This window comes from Papaver somniferum, chromosome 11 (assembly GCF_003573695.1).
Source record: "Papaver somniferum cultivar HN1 chromosome 11, ASM357369v1, whole genome shotgun sequence".
In the NCBI taxonomy this organism is placed as follows: Eukaryota; Viridiplantae; Streptophyta; class Magnoliopsida; order Ranunculales; family Papaveraceae; genus Papaver; species Papaver somniferum.
This window is the reverse complement of record NC_039368.1, coordinates 69,827,521-69,844,489: the sequence shown is the minus strand read 5'-3', so window position 1 is coordinate 69,844,489 and position 16,969 is coordinate 69,827,521. Positions and strand designations below refer to the sequence as shown.

The 16,969-nt window shown below is 37.1% G+C and overlaps 2 protein-coding genes across 2 annotated transcripts; one reads left to right on the top strand and one right to left on the bottom strand.

The window, feature by feature from the left end:
• Positions 1 to 12,426: 12,426 nt before the first annotated feature.
• On the top strand, positions 12,427 to 14,983 carry LOC113320106 (glutaredoxin-C4-like). The gene is made up of 6 exons (XM_026568045.1): positions 12,427 to 12,612; positions 12,691 to 12,761; positions 12,903 to 13,150; positions 13,729 to 13,802; positions 14,449 to 14,547; positions 14,650 to 14,983. The coding sequence occupies exons 1-6, from the start codon at positions 12,456 to 12,458 to the stop codon at positions 14,715 to 14,717; spliced, it is 717 nt and encodes a 238-aa protein (XP_026423830.1). The 5' UTR covers positions 12,427 to 12,455; the 3' UTR covers positions 14,718 to 14,983.
• Positions 14,984 to 16,259: 1,276 nt separating this feature from the next.
• Positions 16,260 to 16,871, bottom strand: LOC113324530. The gene has a single exon (XM_026572849.1). It carries the CDS (start codon positions 16,869 to 16,871, stop codon positions 16,260 to 16,262), a length of 612 nt encoding a protein of 203 aa, XP_026428634.1.
• Positions 16,872 to 16,969: the final 98 nt, after the last annotated feature.

The window sequence follows — 16,969 nt, the reverse complement described above, 5'->3', positions numbered from 1 at the left end:
ATATCGAGTCATGTCCAAACACACATTGGTCCAACCTCTATGAATGACTATAGGCGTTCTACAATGTCGCACATGTACTGTAAAAGTATATGGACAAGAAGAGATCCAACAATTTCGGTCTTAATTACCATAAGCACATTAAACCGTTACAAAACCACAACTTTATTAGCTAGCGCGCCATTAAAGGACATGGCAGCGCCATTATAGGCCACTACACCATTTTCTATCACCATAAATAAGACATCCAAAGGCCATACAATAATTTAGCATTCCTACATCTCGCATAAAGATTATGGTCTGGAATATTTCTCTCCAGTGGCTTAAAGTGCGGACGTATTATGCCACTTTTACGCCATTAACATGCCATCTAACGCCTCAGTAGGCCATGAGCATTCCACAATGCCTTAGTTGGTCATGGCCAAGTTGTTTCTCATAGCAGCTCCACAAAATACGATTCAACATATGCCTATAAGGCATATGGCATATCAATGGCTACGATTTAGCCTAAACAAGATGAAGTTCATAGCTCATCTAAAACACCTAAGGAACATCAAAATACATCACATGCGAAGATTCTTCATGGGTATTGGTCCGGTGGTCTACGAAAATATGCGGCGTGGCAACACCCCATGTGAAAAGTTAAAGTAGTGGTGATGGTTATAACAGTTAGAAAGATAGTGGATACGGTGAAAAATGGTTTTCCAGAAACTTTCTTAAATTATCTCATCTCACCTACATCATCTCCATGTTATCCATCTCTTCACAGCCTGACTACCTCCACTACTTACGAGAAGAGCAATGTATTTTTAAACTACTATAAAAGGCTACTTAGCCTATTCAGAAAACAGAACAAGCTTTGATACCAAAAAGCTCTGTTATTCTTCATAGTTTTCAATACCCAAAAATACACCATTTAATACCACTGTAATTACTCGAACTTTTCTGATTCCCTCCCCTAAGATCAACCCATCTTCCTCTCCTCGTGACCGAAGCTGGACAGAACGGCTACTATCGTAGTTTAGGCTTGTCCTGTTCGATTTTGGTTTTTGAACCTAAAAAGAAAGTACCACGGCGGTGCATTTGTTTTTCCTAGAAGTAATTTTAAGGTACTAACGAATAGAATCATTGAAACCATAAACAAAAGTAAGAACAAAATTAATATTTTTTGAGGTGAAATCATCAAGAAAAATAGCACGAGAAAAATAACGAAAAACTGAAATGGTGACCTCTAAAGGATTTCAACCAATCTAAATTCTCCCAAAATTATTATTAGTATAGTTATCAATAAACCGCCAACCAGTTTGGATATTATTCCTAATATTAGACTTATTCACAAGCAAAACATGAGTCTCCAAAATGCCCATAATGGGTAATTTATTCATTCTAATTAATCTACCTACTTCTACCTACTTGATAGGATCATTTAAGACCCTCACATTCCAAGTTGCTGCATTAAACATCTTTAATAAGGAACGTGAGGGTTTTTTAATCTACTAACTTTTTTAGAGTCAGTAACTCTTATCTGCAATCTCTGAGCAATAGGATTTGAAGAACTTGACTTAATAATGAAATGAGCTCTAGCAGAACCACTAGACATAGTATCATCTTTAGAGGATAAGACAATAGGAGCACTAGCAATGCCAATACCTGTAGTACCTACCCTCCATTTGACTTGTGAGTAATATCCAACAACACTATTGTAGAAGTATTAAAATCTAAAACATCAAACTCATTATTAGTAATCATATGATCATTTTGTTTAAGCACATGACCTAAATTAAGATTCTCATCATCACTCATATCTGCAATAAAAGTAGAGTCACTAGAATATTTAAGAAGAATATCATCCTCAACATATGATGAATCTTTATTTCTCTTATAAATTTTAGTGTGCTTCACTACCCATACTTCATTCACTTGTTGTTTTTGTTTCTCTATAACAGATGCTACAGTAAAAACTTTCTCCATTTTAATTTTAGCACAACCGTTGATAGTATGTCCAAAGATATGAGAATGCATACATCTAAAGGGTTTCCAGGAATATTCTATATCAACTGTATATCTCTTAGTACAATCAATCACAACAGGAATGAAAGCTGGAAAATCAAACATAATATCAACTTCCACACAAACACGAGCATAGCTCATTCTAGTCCGATGCAAGGTCATTTATACATCATGATAGATCTACCCAAATAACTAGCAATACTACTCAAACCATCAGAATCCCAGAAATGAAGAGGAACTCTCCTAAAATTCATCCAGATAGGAACTGATTTAAGTTCAACAATTTCACATTCTAGATCTGGGTGCCAATGTTGTACCAAGAACACTTTATTTGAAATATACATGTATCCATGTTCTAGAGCAGCAGATCTATGCTCAACATTATCAAAACCAAATATAACACATATTCGTCGTGAATAGTAAGATTAAAACTACCTTTAAGCTTCCAAGCACGTTGAGCAACCTTTTTACAATCTTTTACCAAAAAAAGAATTCCAACCACCAAGTTTTAAAATCTCTTGATTTTAGAATCAAGATCAGCACCTTTGAAAGCAACCATTTTTCACCACCAACCATTGCAGTAGGAAAAAAATTTCATAGTAGCATCCGGAGAAACATCATTTCTCACCGGAAACAGAGAAGAAAACAAAATTTTCACAGAAAGAGAAGGTACAAAAGATCGAGAATCGACTAGAAAATTATCATCACTGCTCCAGGAACCCTAGAGCTAGAATAAGCACTCATATCTCTCACTGAACAGTCAGCTACCTCTAAGATACGAAAGGTAGCGGCGAAAAAGTGATGGAGCAGAGGCCTCTATACCACCTGACGGAGGAGACATTGACACGCAAGAAACTAAAAGCAACTAAAAAATCATCACCAGTTAATTTTCTCACCACCTCACGGTTTCTCTCTTCTTACATCCGACAAGAAAAGTTGGATAACTCTAATCATGGAAAATTTGTTATTTGGTCCTAAGCCCAAATAAGTACTTATAGTAAGGTCCAACCTGAAATTATTTTTTAATCCTAGGTCCATAATAATTTTCTAACTTCAAAAGACCTAACTACCCATGTCCACAGAATGTGTGGTGCTAATGGAAGATAATGTGCATCCACAAACTCAAAAAGAAGAAAGAGAACGAAAAACAGATCCTGAAAAACAACAAGAGACTATATCGGTGGCGAGAGAAAAAGGGATCATTACTCGCATTATTCAATTGGAGTTTTTGGTGGTGGCGATGGCGAAGTAAGAAGATGTAGATGTTAATAATATTGGTGGTATCATAGGAGAAATTGCAATTTGGTTATCATAATAATAGAAGTAGAGTTGCGTTGTTGGTGGCATCACATCATAGAGGACCAGTAAACTGCGTATAGAAGGAACTCTCGACATATTTCCTTACTTTTGATAATTAATATTTAGTTATACGAATCTTTAAGACGTTGTATTGAGCTATTTAAGATCTAAGATTATACACTTTTTCTCTATTGCACTTAATCCAAAAAAAGTTTTCTGTTTTCCTTTTAATCAATTAATTGAGTACAATTGATAAATTCATCATTCAATTTAATGTTCAGTTTGATTTTTACGGTATAATCCAGCAGTACATATATGCTGTACTGAAAATAAGTGGTTAACTTTTATGATTTTCATAGATTTATCATGTATTTTGACATTCTGTTGATTTTCACAGCGTGATCTAGAAGTACGTATATGGTGTACTGAAAAATACTGGTTAAAATTTGTGATTTTCCTAGATTCGATTTTTTTTTTTTGCTAAGAAATATAAAAAGATACCATTAAAACGAAGAAATTACAGGTGTTGTGACAGGAAGTGGGGATTGTACCCAACCATTCTCCCTGCACTCGATAATTGTTACAATGCTTAGCTGCAATGTCAGCAAGATTGTTGAAATTTCTTTTAAGAAATTCTATTCTAGAAAATGAAAAATAGTTGTGAATCAACTTGGAATCATCTACTATTATTTTGTTGTACCAGAACAGCTGGTTATTATTAGAATTGAAACAACCTACTACTAACTGAGCATCACTAATGAAACACAATTTACTATAGCTCCTTTCTTTCGCCCAACTACTTGCTTCCAATAGGGCCAAGCATTCAGCCTCTTCAGCAATCCTCGCTACTTCTGGAGTGACCTTTCATCCAATATAGTTTCCTGCTGCATCATTCATAATCAAACCCGTTCCCGAGAGATTAGTGTTAATGTCAAAAGATGCGTCACTATAAATAATAATGCAATCTTCAGTACTTGTTTTGATATTATTGTTGATTTTTCAGTATGATACAAGAGTACATATTTGTTATACTGGAAAAAAACTGGTAAAATTTTATGATTTTCATAGATTAATCACTTATTTTGACGTTGCAGTTGATTTTTTCAGTATGATACCATTGTACATATATGTTGTACTAAAAAAATTGGTTCAGTTTCGTGATTTTTGATAAATGCATCATTTATTTTTACATGTAGTTAATTTCTACAGTGTGATCTAGCAGTACATATATGTTGTACTAAAAAAAATTGGTTCAATTTGTGATTTTCATAGATTCATCATTTATTTTGACATTGGAGTTGATTTTCATAGTATGATCTAATAATACACCTATCCGATTTTATGTCTTTTGTAGATTTATCACTTATGTTGACATGCACTTGATTTTTACAGTATGATCCAGCAGTACATATATATTGTATTTTATTTGAGGAACCTCATAATCTTACAGTTTTAGGTGGTATGTTTATAGGCTTCAAAAAAAAAGGTGGCATCTTTGAGTGACTTTGTAGTAATAAAGCTTCAGAATTGTCATACTTGAAGTTGTGTGAAAGGAAATAAATAATACATATATGCTTTACTGAATAAAATAACCTATTTTATTTCTACATTATGATACTATATCATTATAGTGCATATATGCTATACTGGCACAAAAAAAAAACACAAAAAAAGCTAGTTGGTTACAACATACTGAAAAAACCTAGTTGATGCAATAGTACAAATATTCTGTACTGAAAAAGTTTTGTTTTTTTTTACATAAAAACTGCAAGAACAAACATAAACAACAACTAAATACCCCTTTCATTATGTCTCACTGATCATTTGTGTCCATGTTGAATACCGATGCGAAGAGAGATAATCACATCTAGTTGAGTTGTTAAGGCATATCTATGGTCCTTGTTGATATTTTGGCAAAAACCTGTGTTACTTGTAATAGGACATCCGAAGAATTTGATGAAGCGAATCAAAACCCTTCAGGAAGCCCTATTTTCTCAACTAAAACCTGAAATAGAAGAACGTCCATAAGTCAACATATTTCATTAGAATCACACCACATTTTTTAATAAGAACAGTTTTGAGAAACCCATTTTAACACAATACCACATTGTATTCATCAAATACACCAATATCGATCTGGAAAACATAAAATATTGATAATCTCTCTTAACCGAATATGATGTCAAATACCAATTCTACCCATATATATCTCTTTGCAACTGACATTTTTTTCATTTGCTTTATTAAGTATTTTTCATTAATTTTACTCCATAAAACAGTACATCAAAAATACACTCCATTCATTCACTTTTTTTTTTGGTAATGTAGTTACCTAAAATCGGTGGGAGGCTAAAAATGGGATTCTAGGGTTTTGAAAGTGAGTTACGGGAGGTTGAGCACGAACATTCTTCGCCCAAACCACGCACAGTGGCCGTTCAAAGTCTTCTTGAGTCACAGAGAAGAGGCTTAGGGTTGGTCTTAGGGAGGGAAGCAGATGAAGAGAGAGAAAGAGATAATAGAATTATAGAGTTTGAAGACGAATTGCTATGAGACTTTATGAGAAAGTTGTGTGTTATCTTGGAGAAATATATGACCTATTTACAGCTGAATTCTCTAATCTCAAGTCGGTGAAGATATGAATTTTTAACTTTTATGACAAAGGGATCTCCAGCTAATAAAGCCTAAATGGACGGACCTGCCACTTGAACAACCCATATATTTACAGCGTGTTCGAATTGAATTCCTTGGAATCCAATTCCTAGGTAATGCATCTAATTCCTTGAACTGAACGGGGTAAATGAACTCTATGGAACTAAGAATTTTAATTCCTATGAATCAAATTCCCTCAAAAAATAATGGATTTCCAATGCATTGGTCCAATAGTGCAATGGAATTGGAATCTGGGGTAAAAACAAAGGTGATTGAATTACCTCAGCCGAGCATGGATTTTTAGGGTTTAAATCGAATTCTTTGGAAAGAATTGGATTACCCCATAATTAAATTCTTAGCTTTCCAATTCTCCCAACCGAACGAGGTGTTAGTTTTTTATTTTTATAACTGCCGATTTTATTAAGAAGCAAAGGTTGCATTACTAAAGATTGTAGATAAATTCCTTCTCAGTTTTTCAAAAACCTATGTTTTTGTTTCACTAGGAAGGGTTTCCATAGAGAAACTTTTAGCACTTAACACTCTAGCTTCTTTAACTATTTTGTCAACTGAAAACAAGAAATTTCTATGTCTAAAAATAAAACACACATGACTAAACAAGCTAAATTAGTTTCTGCATTTCAAGATAGTATCCTGCACTCTCCAATAATACAGAGAAGTTTGAACTCCATGCATAGATGGGACGAGATTTTTGTAATTATTGACAAAATAACATGAGGTTATCTTCAGTTCCTTAATCCGCTTGAGGGCTTCAATAGATGCTTGTATTCAGCATCTAAGGGGTACCCTGATCCTTCCCTGGGCTCTTTTATAATATTTGTTTTATGATGGTAGTTGTCACACGCTCATTTTATCGCCTAAAATTTTCATGGGACATGACCGAAAATACTCTATGGTTCAGTAATTCAACATCACCCACAAGTACCCATCCTTGCATACTTGCACCAAAGTATGCATCTGCCTTCACTCTAAAATCTTTGCACAACGGAAGTCTTCATCTTTTTTCTCTATAACTCTCTATGCCCCCATAAGCACAAGAGGCTTGCCATGCATCAAACCAATTGATCCATTCACACAAATCAACAACATTATAACACAAAGATATACTGCAACAAAACCATTTTATTGCACAAAAGAAAGATTACAAAACTTGTCCATCACATGGACCAAAACATGTCATTCACCCTCTTGGTGAATGCCTAAAACTCTCTCCACATTAGTGGTTCTTCTCCCAATAGAACAACACTAACATTATTGATTCCTAAGATATTTTTACATGCTAGGATCAGACCAAAACTCCGTGCAACCACTTGCACCTGCATGTAACAGCCATGTGTTCCAAAAGTGGTTTCCATAACAGCCAACTAACTGCCACCTTTTGTGTTGTCACGCCAACTGGTGCCACACCTTTTCTTGGTGGTTATGAACCTTCCACATGGTTATAAACTCACTTTATAACCATCCTAATTATTTTCGCGTCATTGGCATGATTGTGAAGCCCGTAACCGTCACTTGAACCGTATTGCACCACTGTTGTGCTTTACTGAATTCTGCCTCGCTCCAAAGCTTAGCCATCTTGGCCCTGCATGCTTATTACTCTAAGCTAATGCATGGAAAATCCTTTTGCTTCAATCATCGAATCCAACTCCTTAAGCTCACTCTAGTTACTCATGCGTCATATATGCTTCACTTCGCCAATTAGCTTGACAATAGCAATGCAACTCTTGCATTACCAAATTGTTTGCATTGTTCAATCTTTGGCCAGCCTTGAAATAATGCCATAGGCTAATACTGAGTCTATTTCACTTGCTTGCATCTTCCTCGAGTTTGGGCATAATCAATTCCACGGACATGCCAACTCGCATGTTGCATGTTGCATCTTGCAACTTTGGCTTTGTCTTGCCTTCTACTTAATGAAGCTTGATTGTGTCGGCCAATAGATGCGTTACTTAGACAAATACATTTACAATGTAGTGCTACCCTTGCACTTCATTTGCACTGCGGAGTTATGCCATTCTTAGCGCTTGACAGTCTACACAGTATCGCTCCATCCTGGTTGCACACTGACTTGACCTGCAACTCTGTAACGCATAATCTTTATGTGTCACTTTCATCCCTGTAATAGACATACCCCACCTAATCTGTTCAACGTCCTCGTTGAACGCAACCAAGTATACTCAGTATACTTGTTCTCCGGCCTTGTACACTTCTGAGCCACTCTCAGAATTCAACAAACTTGTTTGGCCTTCATTCTTGCCAACTTTTCCTGCCTAGTACCATAAGCCATAACTTAGCTTATTGCCTTGCCATTGATCCTACTGACTTGTACCGTTATTGTCACGTTGTCCTACGCTCCAACTTCAACTACAATCACATATCAACACCCAAATGTAACTTGGAAATTCTTCTTGCCAATTCCCTGAATTGTGCTTGAACTTCACATGAATCATTTGCGCCTAAGTGTACGCAAGCAATTGATTCTTCCTAATTGATCATACTGATCATTGTCATTGTCTTATGCCTTCAGTTTTCGACTTTAATTGCACCACGCAACGTAACAGGACTTATACAAGACTTGGCCTCATTCTTCAATCATATGCGCATACGCAAAACATGACATGCCTTAAGATATGCACTCTATGACTCCATACCACTCTTGGTATGCGCCACAATCTATAGCCTTTGATGCACTTTGCAAACTTTAGGACTTTCACTAGATTTGGCCTCCAAATCATATTGCAAACTTTACCTTATTGGACTTGCATCATCTGTATGCCAAAGAACCCGCACCTTGTTGTTCTTTGCATGCACTGTCACAGTGTCATGATTTAAATGCATGAATTTTGTATAGTCATGACTTAGGATACCCGTGACATCACAACGCCTCTTTGGGCCAGGCATCATCTTCACGCGCCTTTGAAACCAGCAATTTAAACATCACTTACTCTTTCAAATTGCTACGCTTTAATGTGAAGGAAAAACAACATCATGTTCTTCCAAAAAATGAGTTACTCTTAACTCATATACTTGATGGACTTACATCTTCATTCTTGCTGCGTTACTCCGTGCATTCGCTGCCTAATGCCTTTACACTTCCACATAACTCCCAACAGTAAACTCGAATATGCCACCAACTCCCATATTTGCTTCTTTTCACTTTCAGCGTCTTATATTGCATATTTTAGCTTAACGTGCTATGTAACATCTTCTACGTGAACTAGCTTTACTTTGTATGAAATAGTCAAGGCTTTCATCTCAAATACCCTCATTCACTACTACCTTACATAAAGAGACTTCATTCCAACACCAAGGTCCACTCAACCCAACTGAAAGTATACTCAAACTTGAGCAAATACTTGTGCCAACTGATTGCAACTTGTAAGACCTAACAAGCCTTGCAATACTGACTTCATCTTTGCTTCTAAGCAACAAAGGAAGCGAGACAGAACCTACTGTCCCCAATGTAGAAACTCACTTTGCCGCATGCACTCTTCCAACTAGCAACGTTCTTATGCAACTCCCATAACGAAGCATAATATAATTGATACTTAGTTGAATACTCCTTCAAACTCATGCTATCAAGTTGCTTTAGCTTTCATGAAAATTTCTTCAATAATGGCCACATGCCATCATTATGCATCACCACTACTTTGTCCTCATTTTTCCATGCATCTATGATTCGCCTAACTTACATCTCCAATCGCATCATGCATCTTGGCCATGCCCAAATCTCATTTGGAGAATGCTACTGTTGCATACATGCTATGCCAATTAGCACTCAAATCTTGACACAAACTTGTGCACCTTTGCATAACTTGAACAGACTTAACTTGGTGATTCTGAGTATCACCATAGAGATCAGTAAAGTCACATCCCTGAATGACTTATGCGGATAAACACTTTGGACAATTTTAACAAGGCCATAATCCTTGCAAATGAGGCGCCACTGCCTACGTTCCATGAAGCAAGAATGCCACATTCTTCTTCAAATTTGGAACTCATTTTTACTGCCCATGCACAACTGGTTACTCTTGTCTTTCCCCTTCTCCTAAATCAGCTTTGTAGCAATACTGATTTGTAGTTAACAAGAACATCCGCTTGTGGTTACGATCAAATGCAGGTCTTTGAACACCCTTGTTCAAGCATATTGATCCCACTTTCATAAACCAGGTGCAAACACACTCCTTGTGTGCATCTAGCATCAACGAAGAACTCTTTGCAAACGCAAGACCGTGATGTATCGTTTTTCCCCTAACTTGCGCCTATTTCTTCAGCTTTTACATAAGCTTTATGCTAGATAAGAATTATCCATCCAATTCTTCTTTTATGGCATCACATTGCCACAAAAATGCTAGTTCGCAACCAGACTTTGCACTACCACCAAGGTACATTCACTCGAGAGAGATAACATTAATCTTCCATCAACTGGCTACGATGAAAACACCTTCAATCTATCGCATAGACATGTTCTCCATCTTCTTTGTCACTGCAAAGGCCAACAACATCTTTGAATTCAGGAATTTTCGCAAAATTTCCATTATTACTTGTAATGTACTCGCTACTGATAACACCACAAAGATATGCATTCCAAATGCGTAATCTTTGCATATTTGTTAGAAACATGGTCTTTAACACCTGACTTGCACCATAGAAGTCAGCATACTCCTTATTTTTGTCATGCAATTACTTGAAAACCCGGTTTCCAATGATTCTCGCATGTTCGTCTAACACTTTGGGCTGGAATTTTGACACCTTTGTCATAAACTTTCATGGCATGTTGCTACTTCAAGCTCCAAAAGTTCATTCCAATTGATCTATCCACACAAGACCAACTTTTTCTAGTCTCCATACTAGAAAAACCCAAACAATTCACCACTGAATTTGACAAACAAATGACATTAACTTGAGTAAAAGACAGAAAAATCAGCAACTGTGTCCCCTGACACAACTCTGATACCTGCTGTCACACGCCCATTTAATCGCCTAAAATTTTCATGGGACATGAACGACAATACTCTATGGTTCAGTGATTCAACATCAACAACAAGTACTCATCCTTGCATACTTGCACCAAAGTATGCATCTGCCTTCACTCTAAAGGCTTTGCACAACGGAAGTCTTCATCTTCTTTCTCTCTAACTCTTCATGCCCCCATAAGCATAAGAGGTTTGTCACGCATCAAACCAATTGATCAACTCACACAAATCAACAACATTATAACACAAAGATATACTGCAACAAACCCATTTTATTGCACTAAAGGAAGATTACAAAACTTGTCCATCACATGGACCAAAACAGGCCATTCACCCTCTTGGTGAATGTCTAAAACTCTCTCCACATTAGTGGTTCTTCTCCCAATTGAACAAAACTAACATTATTGATTCCTAAGCTATTTATACATGCTAGAATCATGCCAAAACTACAACCGCCTGCACCTGCATGGAACAACCATGTGTCCCAAAAGTGGTTTCCATAACCGCCAACTAACTGCCACCTTTTGTGTTGTCACGCCAACTGGTGACACACCTGTTCTTGGTGGTTATGAACCTTCCACATGGTTATAAACTCACTTTATAACCATCATAATTCGTCTCGCGTCATTGGCATGCTTGTGAAGCCCGTAACCAACTCGTAACCGTCACTTGAACCGTATTGCACCACTGTTGTGCTTTACTAAATTCTGCCTCGCTCCAAAGCTCAGCCATCTTGGCTCTGCATGCTTATTACTCTAAGCTAATGCACGGACAATCGTTGTGCTTCAATCATCGAAGCCAACTCCTTAAGCTCGCTCTAGTTACTCATGTGTCATATATGTTTCACTAAGCCAATTAGCTTGACAATAGAAATCCAACTCTTGCATTACCAACGTGTTTGCATTGTTCAAGCTTTGGCCAGCCTTGAACTAATGCCATAGATTAATACTGAGTCTATTTCACTTGCTTGCATCGTCCTTGAGTTTGGGCATACTCAATTCCACGGACATGCCAACATGCCAACTCGCATGTTGCATGTTGCATCTTGCAACTTTGGCTTTGTCTTGCCTTCTACTTAATGAAGCTTCATTGTGTCGGCCAATAGCTTCATTACTTAGCCAAATGCATTTACAATGTAGTGCTACCCTTGCACTTCATTTGCCCTGCGGGGTTATGCCATTCTTAGCACTTGACAATCTACGCAGTGTCGCGCCATCCTGGCTGCACACTGACTTGGCCTGCAACTCTGTAACGCGTAATAATTATGCGGCACTTGCATCCCTGTAATAGTAGTAACTAATGGTAATTCCTAATGTACACCTTGTCGCAAGGTTTTGTACTGCCAAACAGACCCTCTCTTTTTGGCGGTGATTTCTTGATTCAACCAACTTTCAAGTTACCACCGTAGAAAAGAAATCAAGGATGTGTACATTGACGTTATTGACCTTCCTGTAAGAATCCCATTCCCATTTCGAAGAAAAAAAACAAAAAACGTTCAACTCCAGAATGAAGAAAACCACCTTCTTCATAAAACAAGTATTATCTTCTTCTTTTTCAACACGTACTAAAACCATGTCTTCATCTCCTTCTCTCATAATCTCTACTCCGAAAACTACGACTTTCTCGACAGCAACAACAAAATCTCCTCGGTTTCTCTCAATCAGTCAGTAATCACTTCTTCTTCTTCTTGAATTTGTTTTCCAATTCAATTTTTTGACAATTTTTTTTCATCAATCTTCAGATAACTGCAAGGAGTCACTGGTTCCATTTCTATTAAGCTCCAATTTTTCTTCATTCTCCCCACTTTCAAAGGTTATAATCGCAGATGTCAATGTTAGGGTTTTGATTAGTAAAGTGATTAATTCGGTTCTGGATCGACCCTGATCCGACTGTTAACCCACATCTTAATCAAAAATATATCCGGGTTTTAAATGATTTTGTTTGCTGTTGTAGGTGCAGAAGAGATTAAGAGTAGGAGTTTTGGAGAGACAAAGTGAGAGTGAGATAAGTTCAATAGGAAGAAGTATGATGATTATGAATCGCGGTATGCCTTTGATGATGACTATAATTGTAGCTTCACTTTGTTCATCAACAACAACTGTATATGCAACTTCTGGATCTGGATCTTCTTCTGAGGCTGCATTTATTGACAAGACTATCTCTTCTCATAACATTGTTATCTTCTCTAAGTCTTATTGCCCGTAAGTATCCTTTAACTCTTTCACTTTTTTACTAATTGATCTTGAATTTGGTAATGAAGTTCCCATGTTGATGCATATGATGCTTGTTCTGTTAGTTTAAGAGGTATGTGTTTTAAATTTGTTAACTATATCGTTCTAAATTCATAATTTGAAGTAGCTCCCGGACCAGAGGGATCAGACCTAATCTTGTAGGACTTTTATTAATACGACTTTAAAGGATATAAATGTTTAATTCACAAGATTATTCCATTCTTTGGATTTATGAATAGAACTGTGCAAACATTTGGTGGTAGTAGGATGTTTTGCCTCAATTAGGTTTTCTAATAGTATATAAGCTAGAGCTAAACTCAGTCACTCATTTGATGGGTAGGCTCCATATACTAAAGACCTTATGTCCTTGCTTCTATTTCTGCCCTCACTTTACTGTAACATGCCCAGAGATACCTGAGCATAGCGGATGGCATCCTGTTTTATAGCTTCACATGCTGCTGCCACCGGTTATTCTTGTGCTTGGGAGTTTTATATAATTACTGTAAATGTATCCATCACCATTGATTCTGTTCTGCTGTTTTGTGCAGATACTGTAAGAGGGCGAAAGCTGTTTTCAAAGAGTTGAATCAAACACCTCATGTCATTGAATTGGACGAACGAGGTATGTATGCATACTACCTTCAATTTTGTTCTCAAGACTTAGATGATATACTAATGGTATTTTATACTCATGTGTCCATCCCTTTTCTATGGTGTCTAGTTCTGTAAGATGGTGTTGTTTTTGTTTTCTCGATTCTCATCACAGCATGGTGAACTACCTTCAATTTTGTTCTCAAGACTTAGATGATATACTAATGGTATTTTATACTCATGTGTCCATCCCTTTTCTATGGTGTCTAGCTCTGTAAGATGGTGTTGTTTTTGTTTTCTCGATTCTCATCACAGCATGGTGGGTTTCTGAGAATGATATTTTATAATTTAAAGTGGAGTTGAACAAGCAGAATTGCATCTTAGGTACATTATATGCGTAGAAAAAGACAAACCTACAAATACTATACAAAAAATTGTTCCATTTGTGTACAAAAGACATATATCAGCAGCAACGGTCTTCTGTATGGTAATCAAAAGACTTTGTCCCATTCACAACAAGTAGTGTACTCTATGCATTGGTGATAATATAAAATGGAAAGGATAGATTTGATCATCTCGCCAACCATGTGAGAATTTTCCAACATATTGGTTACCATTTTAACAATTTGTAGTGTAAGTTGTACAAAACTTATACGAAATTTCATTTTCTTCCTCAGACGATGGGTACGATATTCAAGGTGCACTTGGCGAGAAACTTGGCAGGCGAACTGTACCACAAGTTTTTGTTAATGGAAAACACATAGGTGGCTCAGACGGTAATTTAACCATGCATATGATTTGATTTATCTTCAGAGTTAAAGAACATTACTTGGCAAATTCTTGACACTGTACTAATTCATTGATGAAACTGATGTCAGATACCCTTGATGCTTATGAAAGTGGAGAATTAGCCAAGCTTCTTAATATTGCCAAAGAGGAACTTTGAACCAGTAGAATACCGGAGTTATTGCAGATTTCTGCTGCAAGTGCAACTCACAAGGCTCTCTATAAAAAGTCCTACAGTAGGCATAATTAATGAATACAAGACTCCCGTTCTCTTTTTAGTTTTGATATTGATATTTTGAATTCAAGCGGTTGTCATCTTTTAGTTGTGTTACGTTCATACAGGGATTTATATCTTTTGTACGGGAAAGAAAATTCAGAATAAAATAGGTGTACTTGAATAAGGTTGATCATTTGTTGTTTGGTTTATCTTTGTGAAGTTCTTGTAAGACTAGAGGCTGAAACAAGTGCTCAGCTGAATCCTTGCATAAACTTGGATACTTTCACCTGGTCAATGAGTGGAGAGGCCCTCATGTAAGACTAGAGGCTGAAACAAGTGCTCAGCTGAATCCTTGCAGAAACTTGGATACTTTCACATGAGTGGAGAGGCCCTCATGTAAGACTATAGAGGCTGAAACAAGTGCTCAGCTGAATCCTTGCATAAACTTGGATACTTTCACCTGGTCAATGAGTGGAGAGGCCCTCATGCATATAAGGAGGATCTAGTCTAGGAAGGTAAGCTATGTGGGACTAATCCTCAACATGCCCCCTCCACATGTAGGGGCGTACCCGACACGTGGACCACTGCATGAGTGCATGTCCCCTTCATGGGTCGGGTCTTACGGTCTTACTTCACATACAGGGCCTAGGCTTAGTTCTGATACCATACTAGCACTTGGGCTTCCAACTCAAAAACCAATTGGCAATGAGTGGAGAGGCCCTCATGCATATAACGAGGATCTAGTTTAGGAAGGTAAGCTATGTGGGACTAATCATCAACAAGTACGGCACACCACTCGAAGGAGATTTCATCAACTCATGTAGCAGATCTAAAGGCCATAATATTTTGGTCAATCTCATACACTTGCGAGTTGCGATTACTTTTGTTGCGATTCCATTAACGGGACATTCTTTTTTTTCAATCACACCCATTGATCAGCTGCAGCAGATTTAGAGAGAGCAAGGAAATAGATTTTTGTAAATCTTGTGAACTTGACACGTGTCAAATTCTGCCGAATAGAATAAAAAGAGATTTAAGGCAGTTGGTTTGACTCGGATCCAAACTTCATCACTCGCCTTCCAGTGATCCGTTCTGTTTCGTTAACTCTGACTTAGTCCTCTTCTTCATCGATGGAAAACAACATCAATGTTAGGGTGCTTGACCAAACACTAGTTAGAACACAGGAAAAAGATATCAAGAACCCTAGATAAAACCCTTTTTAATGGGGGTTAGCCACCTCTGGTTAGAAGGTTTAAGAGAAGAATTCAGTTAAACTGAGTTGTATTAACAAAACTTGTATTTGATACAATCTCGATCTAAGTATTTAAAGCAAACTGAATTACTTGATAAACAAGCAATGCTAATAATAAGAATTTATGTAAACTAGGAAACCATGCAAACTAATTAAGGTAGCTATAAATAAGGAAATAAGGGATGTCGGTTCAGTGTTGCAACATTCCACCCCTCTTGGAAAATGGCTTGTCCTCAAGCCCCAATGTCTGGAAAACGCAAGAGAATATCATCTGCATCTTCCCATGTAGCTTCGTCTGGAGAATGATCTTTCCATTGTATAAGCCACTTAGTCCCAGCTTTATTGTCTTTCTTGAACATTTTTCGTTCTAGGATAGCGTCAGGTTCCCACTTTTCATAGTCAACCACATTAGGTAAAACTGTCTCAGCAACAATAGAAGATCCAAGTTTAAGTTTCAGTTGAGAAACATGAAAAACTGGATGAATACGACTTTCAGCAGGCAGTTCTAATTTGTATGCAACTTCTCCTATGCGCTCAATGATTTTGAAGGGTCCAAAAAATCGATGAGAAATCTTAGAATATGATTGAATCGCCACTGTGGATTGTCGATAAGGTTGTAGACGAAGAAATACCCAATCATTCACCGCAAAGCTTCTTTCAGTACGATGGTTATCAACATGAGACTTCATTCTAGCTTGAGCAGCCTGAAGATGGAATTTAAGTAACTTAAGCGTATGATCTCTTACTCTTAAGTTAAAATCAACATCATTGACAGATGTGGTTCCTTGTAAGTAGCTCGAAATTGTTGGTGGAGCTCGACTATAAACATCTTCATATGGTGACATATTAATAGCTGAGTGATGGCTGGTATTATACCATCATTCTGCCCAAGGTAACCATTTACTTCATTCTGAAGGTTTGACACTAGAAAAACTGCGCAAAT

What these genes read in the sequence shown, in the direction of transcription:
- LOC113324530 (XM_026572849.1), bottom strand. Translation starts at nt 16,871, where the DNA reads ATGTCACCATATGAAGATGTTTATAGTCGAGCTCCACCAACAATTTCG.
- LOC113320106 (XM_026568045.1), top strand. Translation starts at nt 12,456, where the DNA reads ATGAAGAAAACCACCTTCTTCATAAAACAAGTATTATCTTCTTCTTTT. An exon ending in TCCTCGGTTTCTCTCAATCA is followed by an intron (nt 12,613 to 12,690) that starts GTCAGTAATCAC and finishes ATCAATCTTCAG; the next exon opens with ATAACTGCAAGGAGTCACTG. An exon ending in ACACATAGGTGGCTCAGACG is followed by an intron (nt 14,548 to 14,649) that starts GTAATTTAACCA and finishes AACTGATGTCAG; the next exon opens with ATACCCTTGATGCTTATGAA.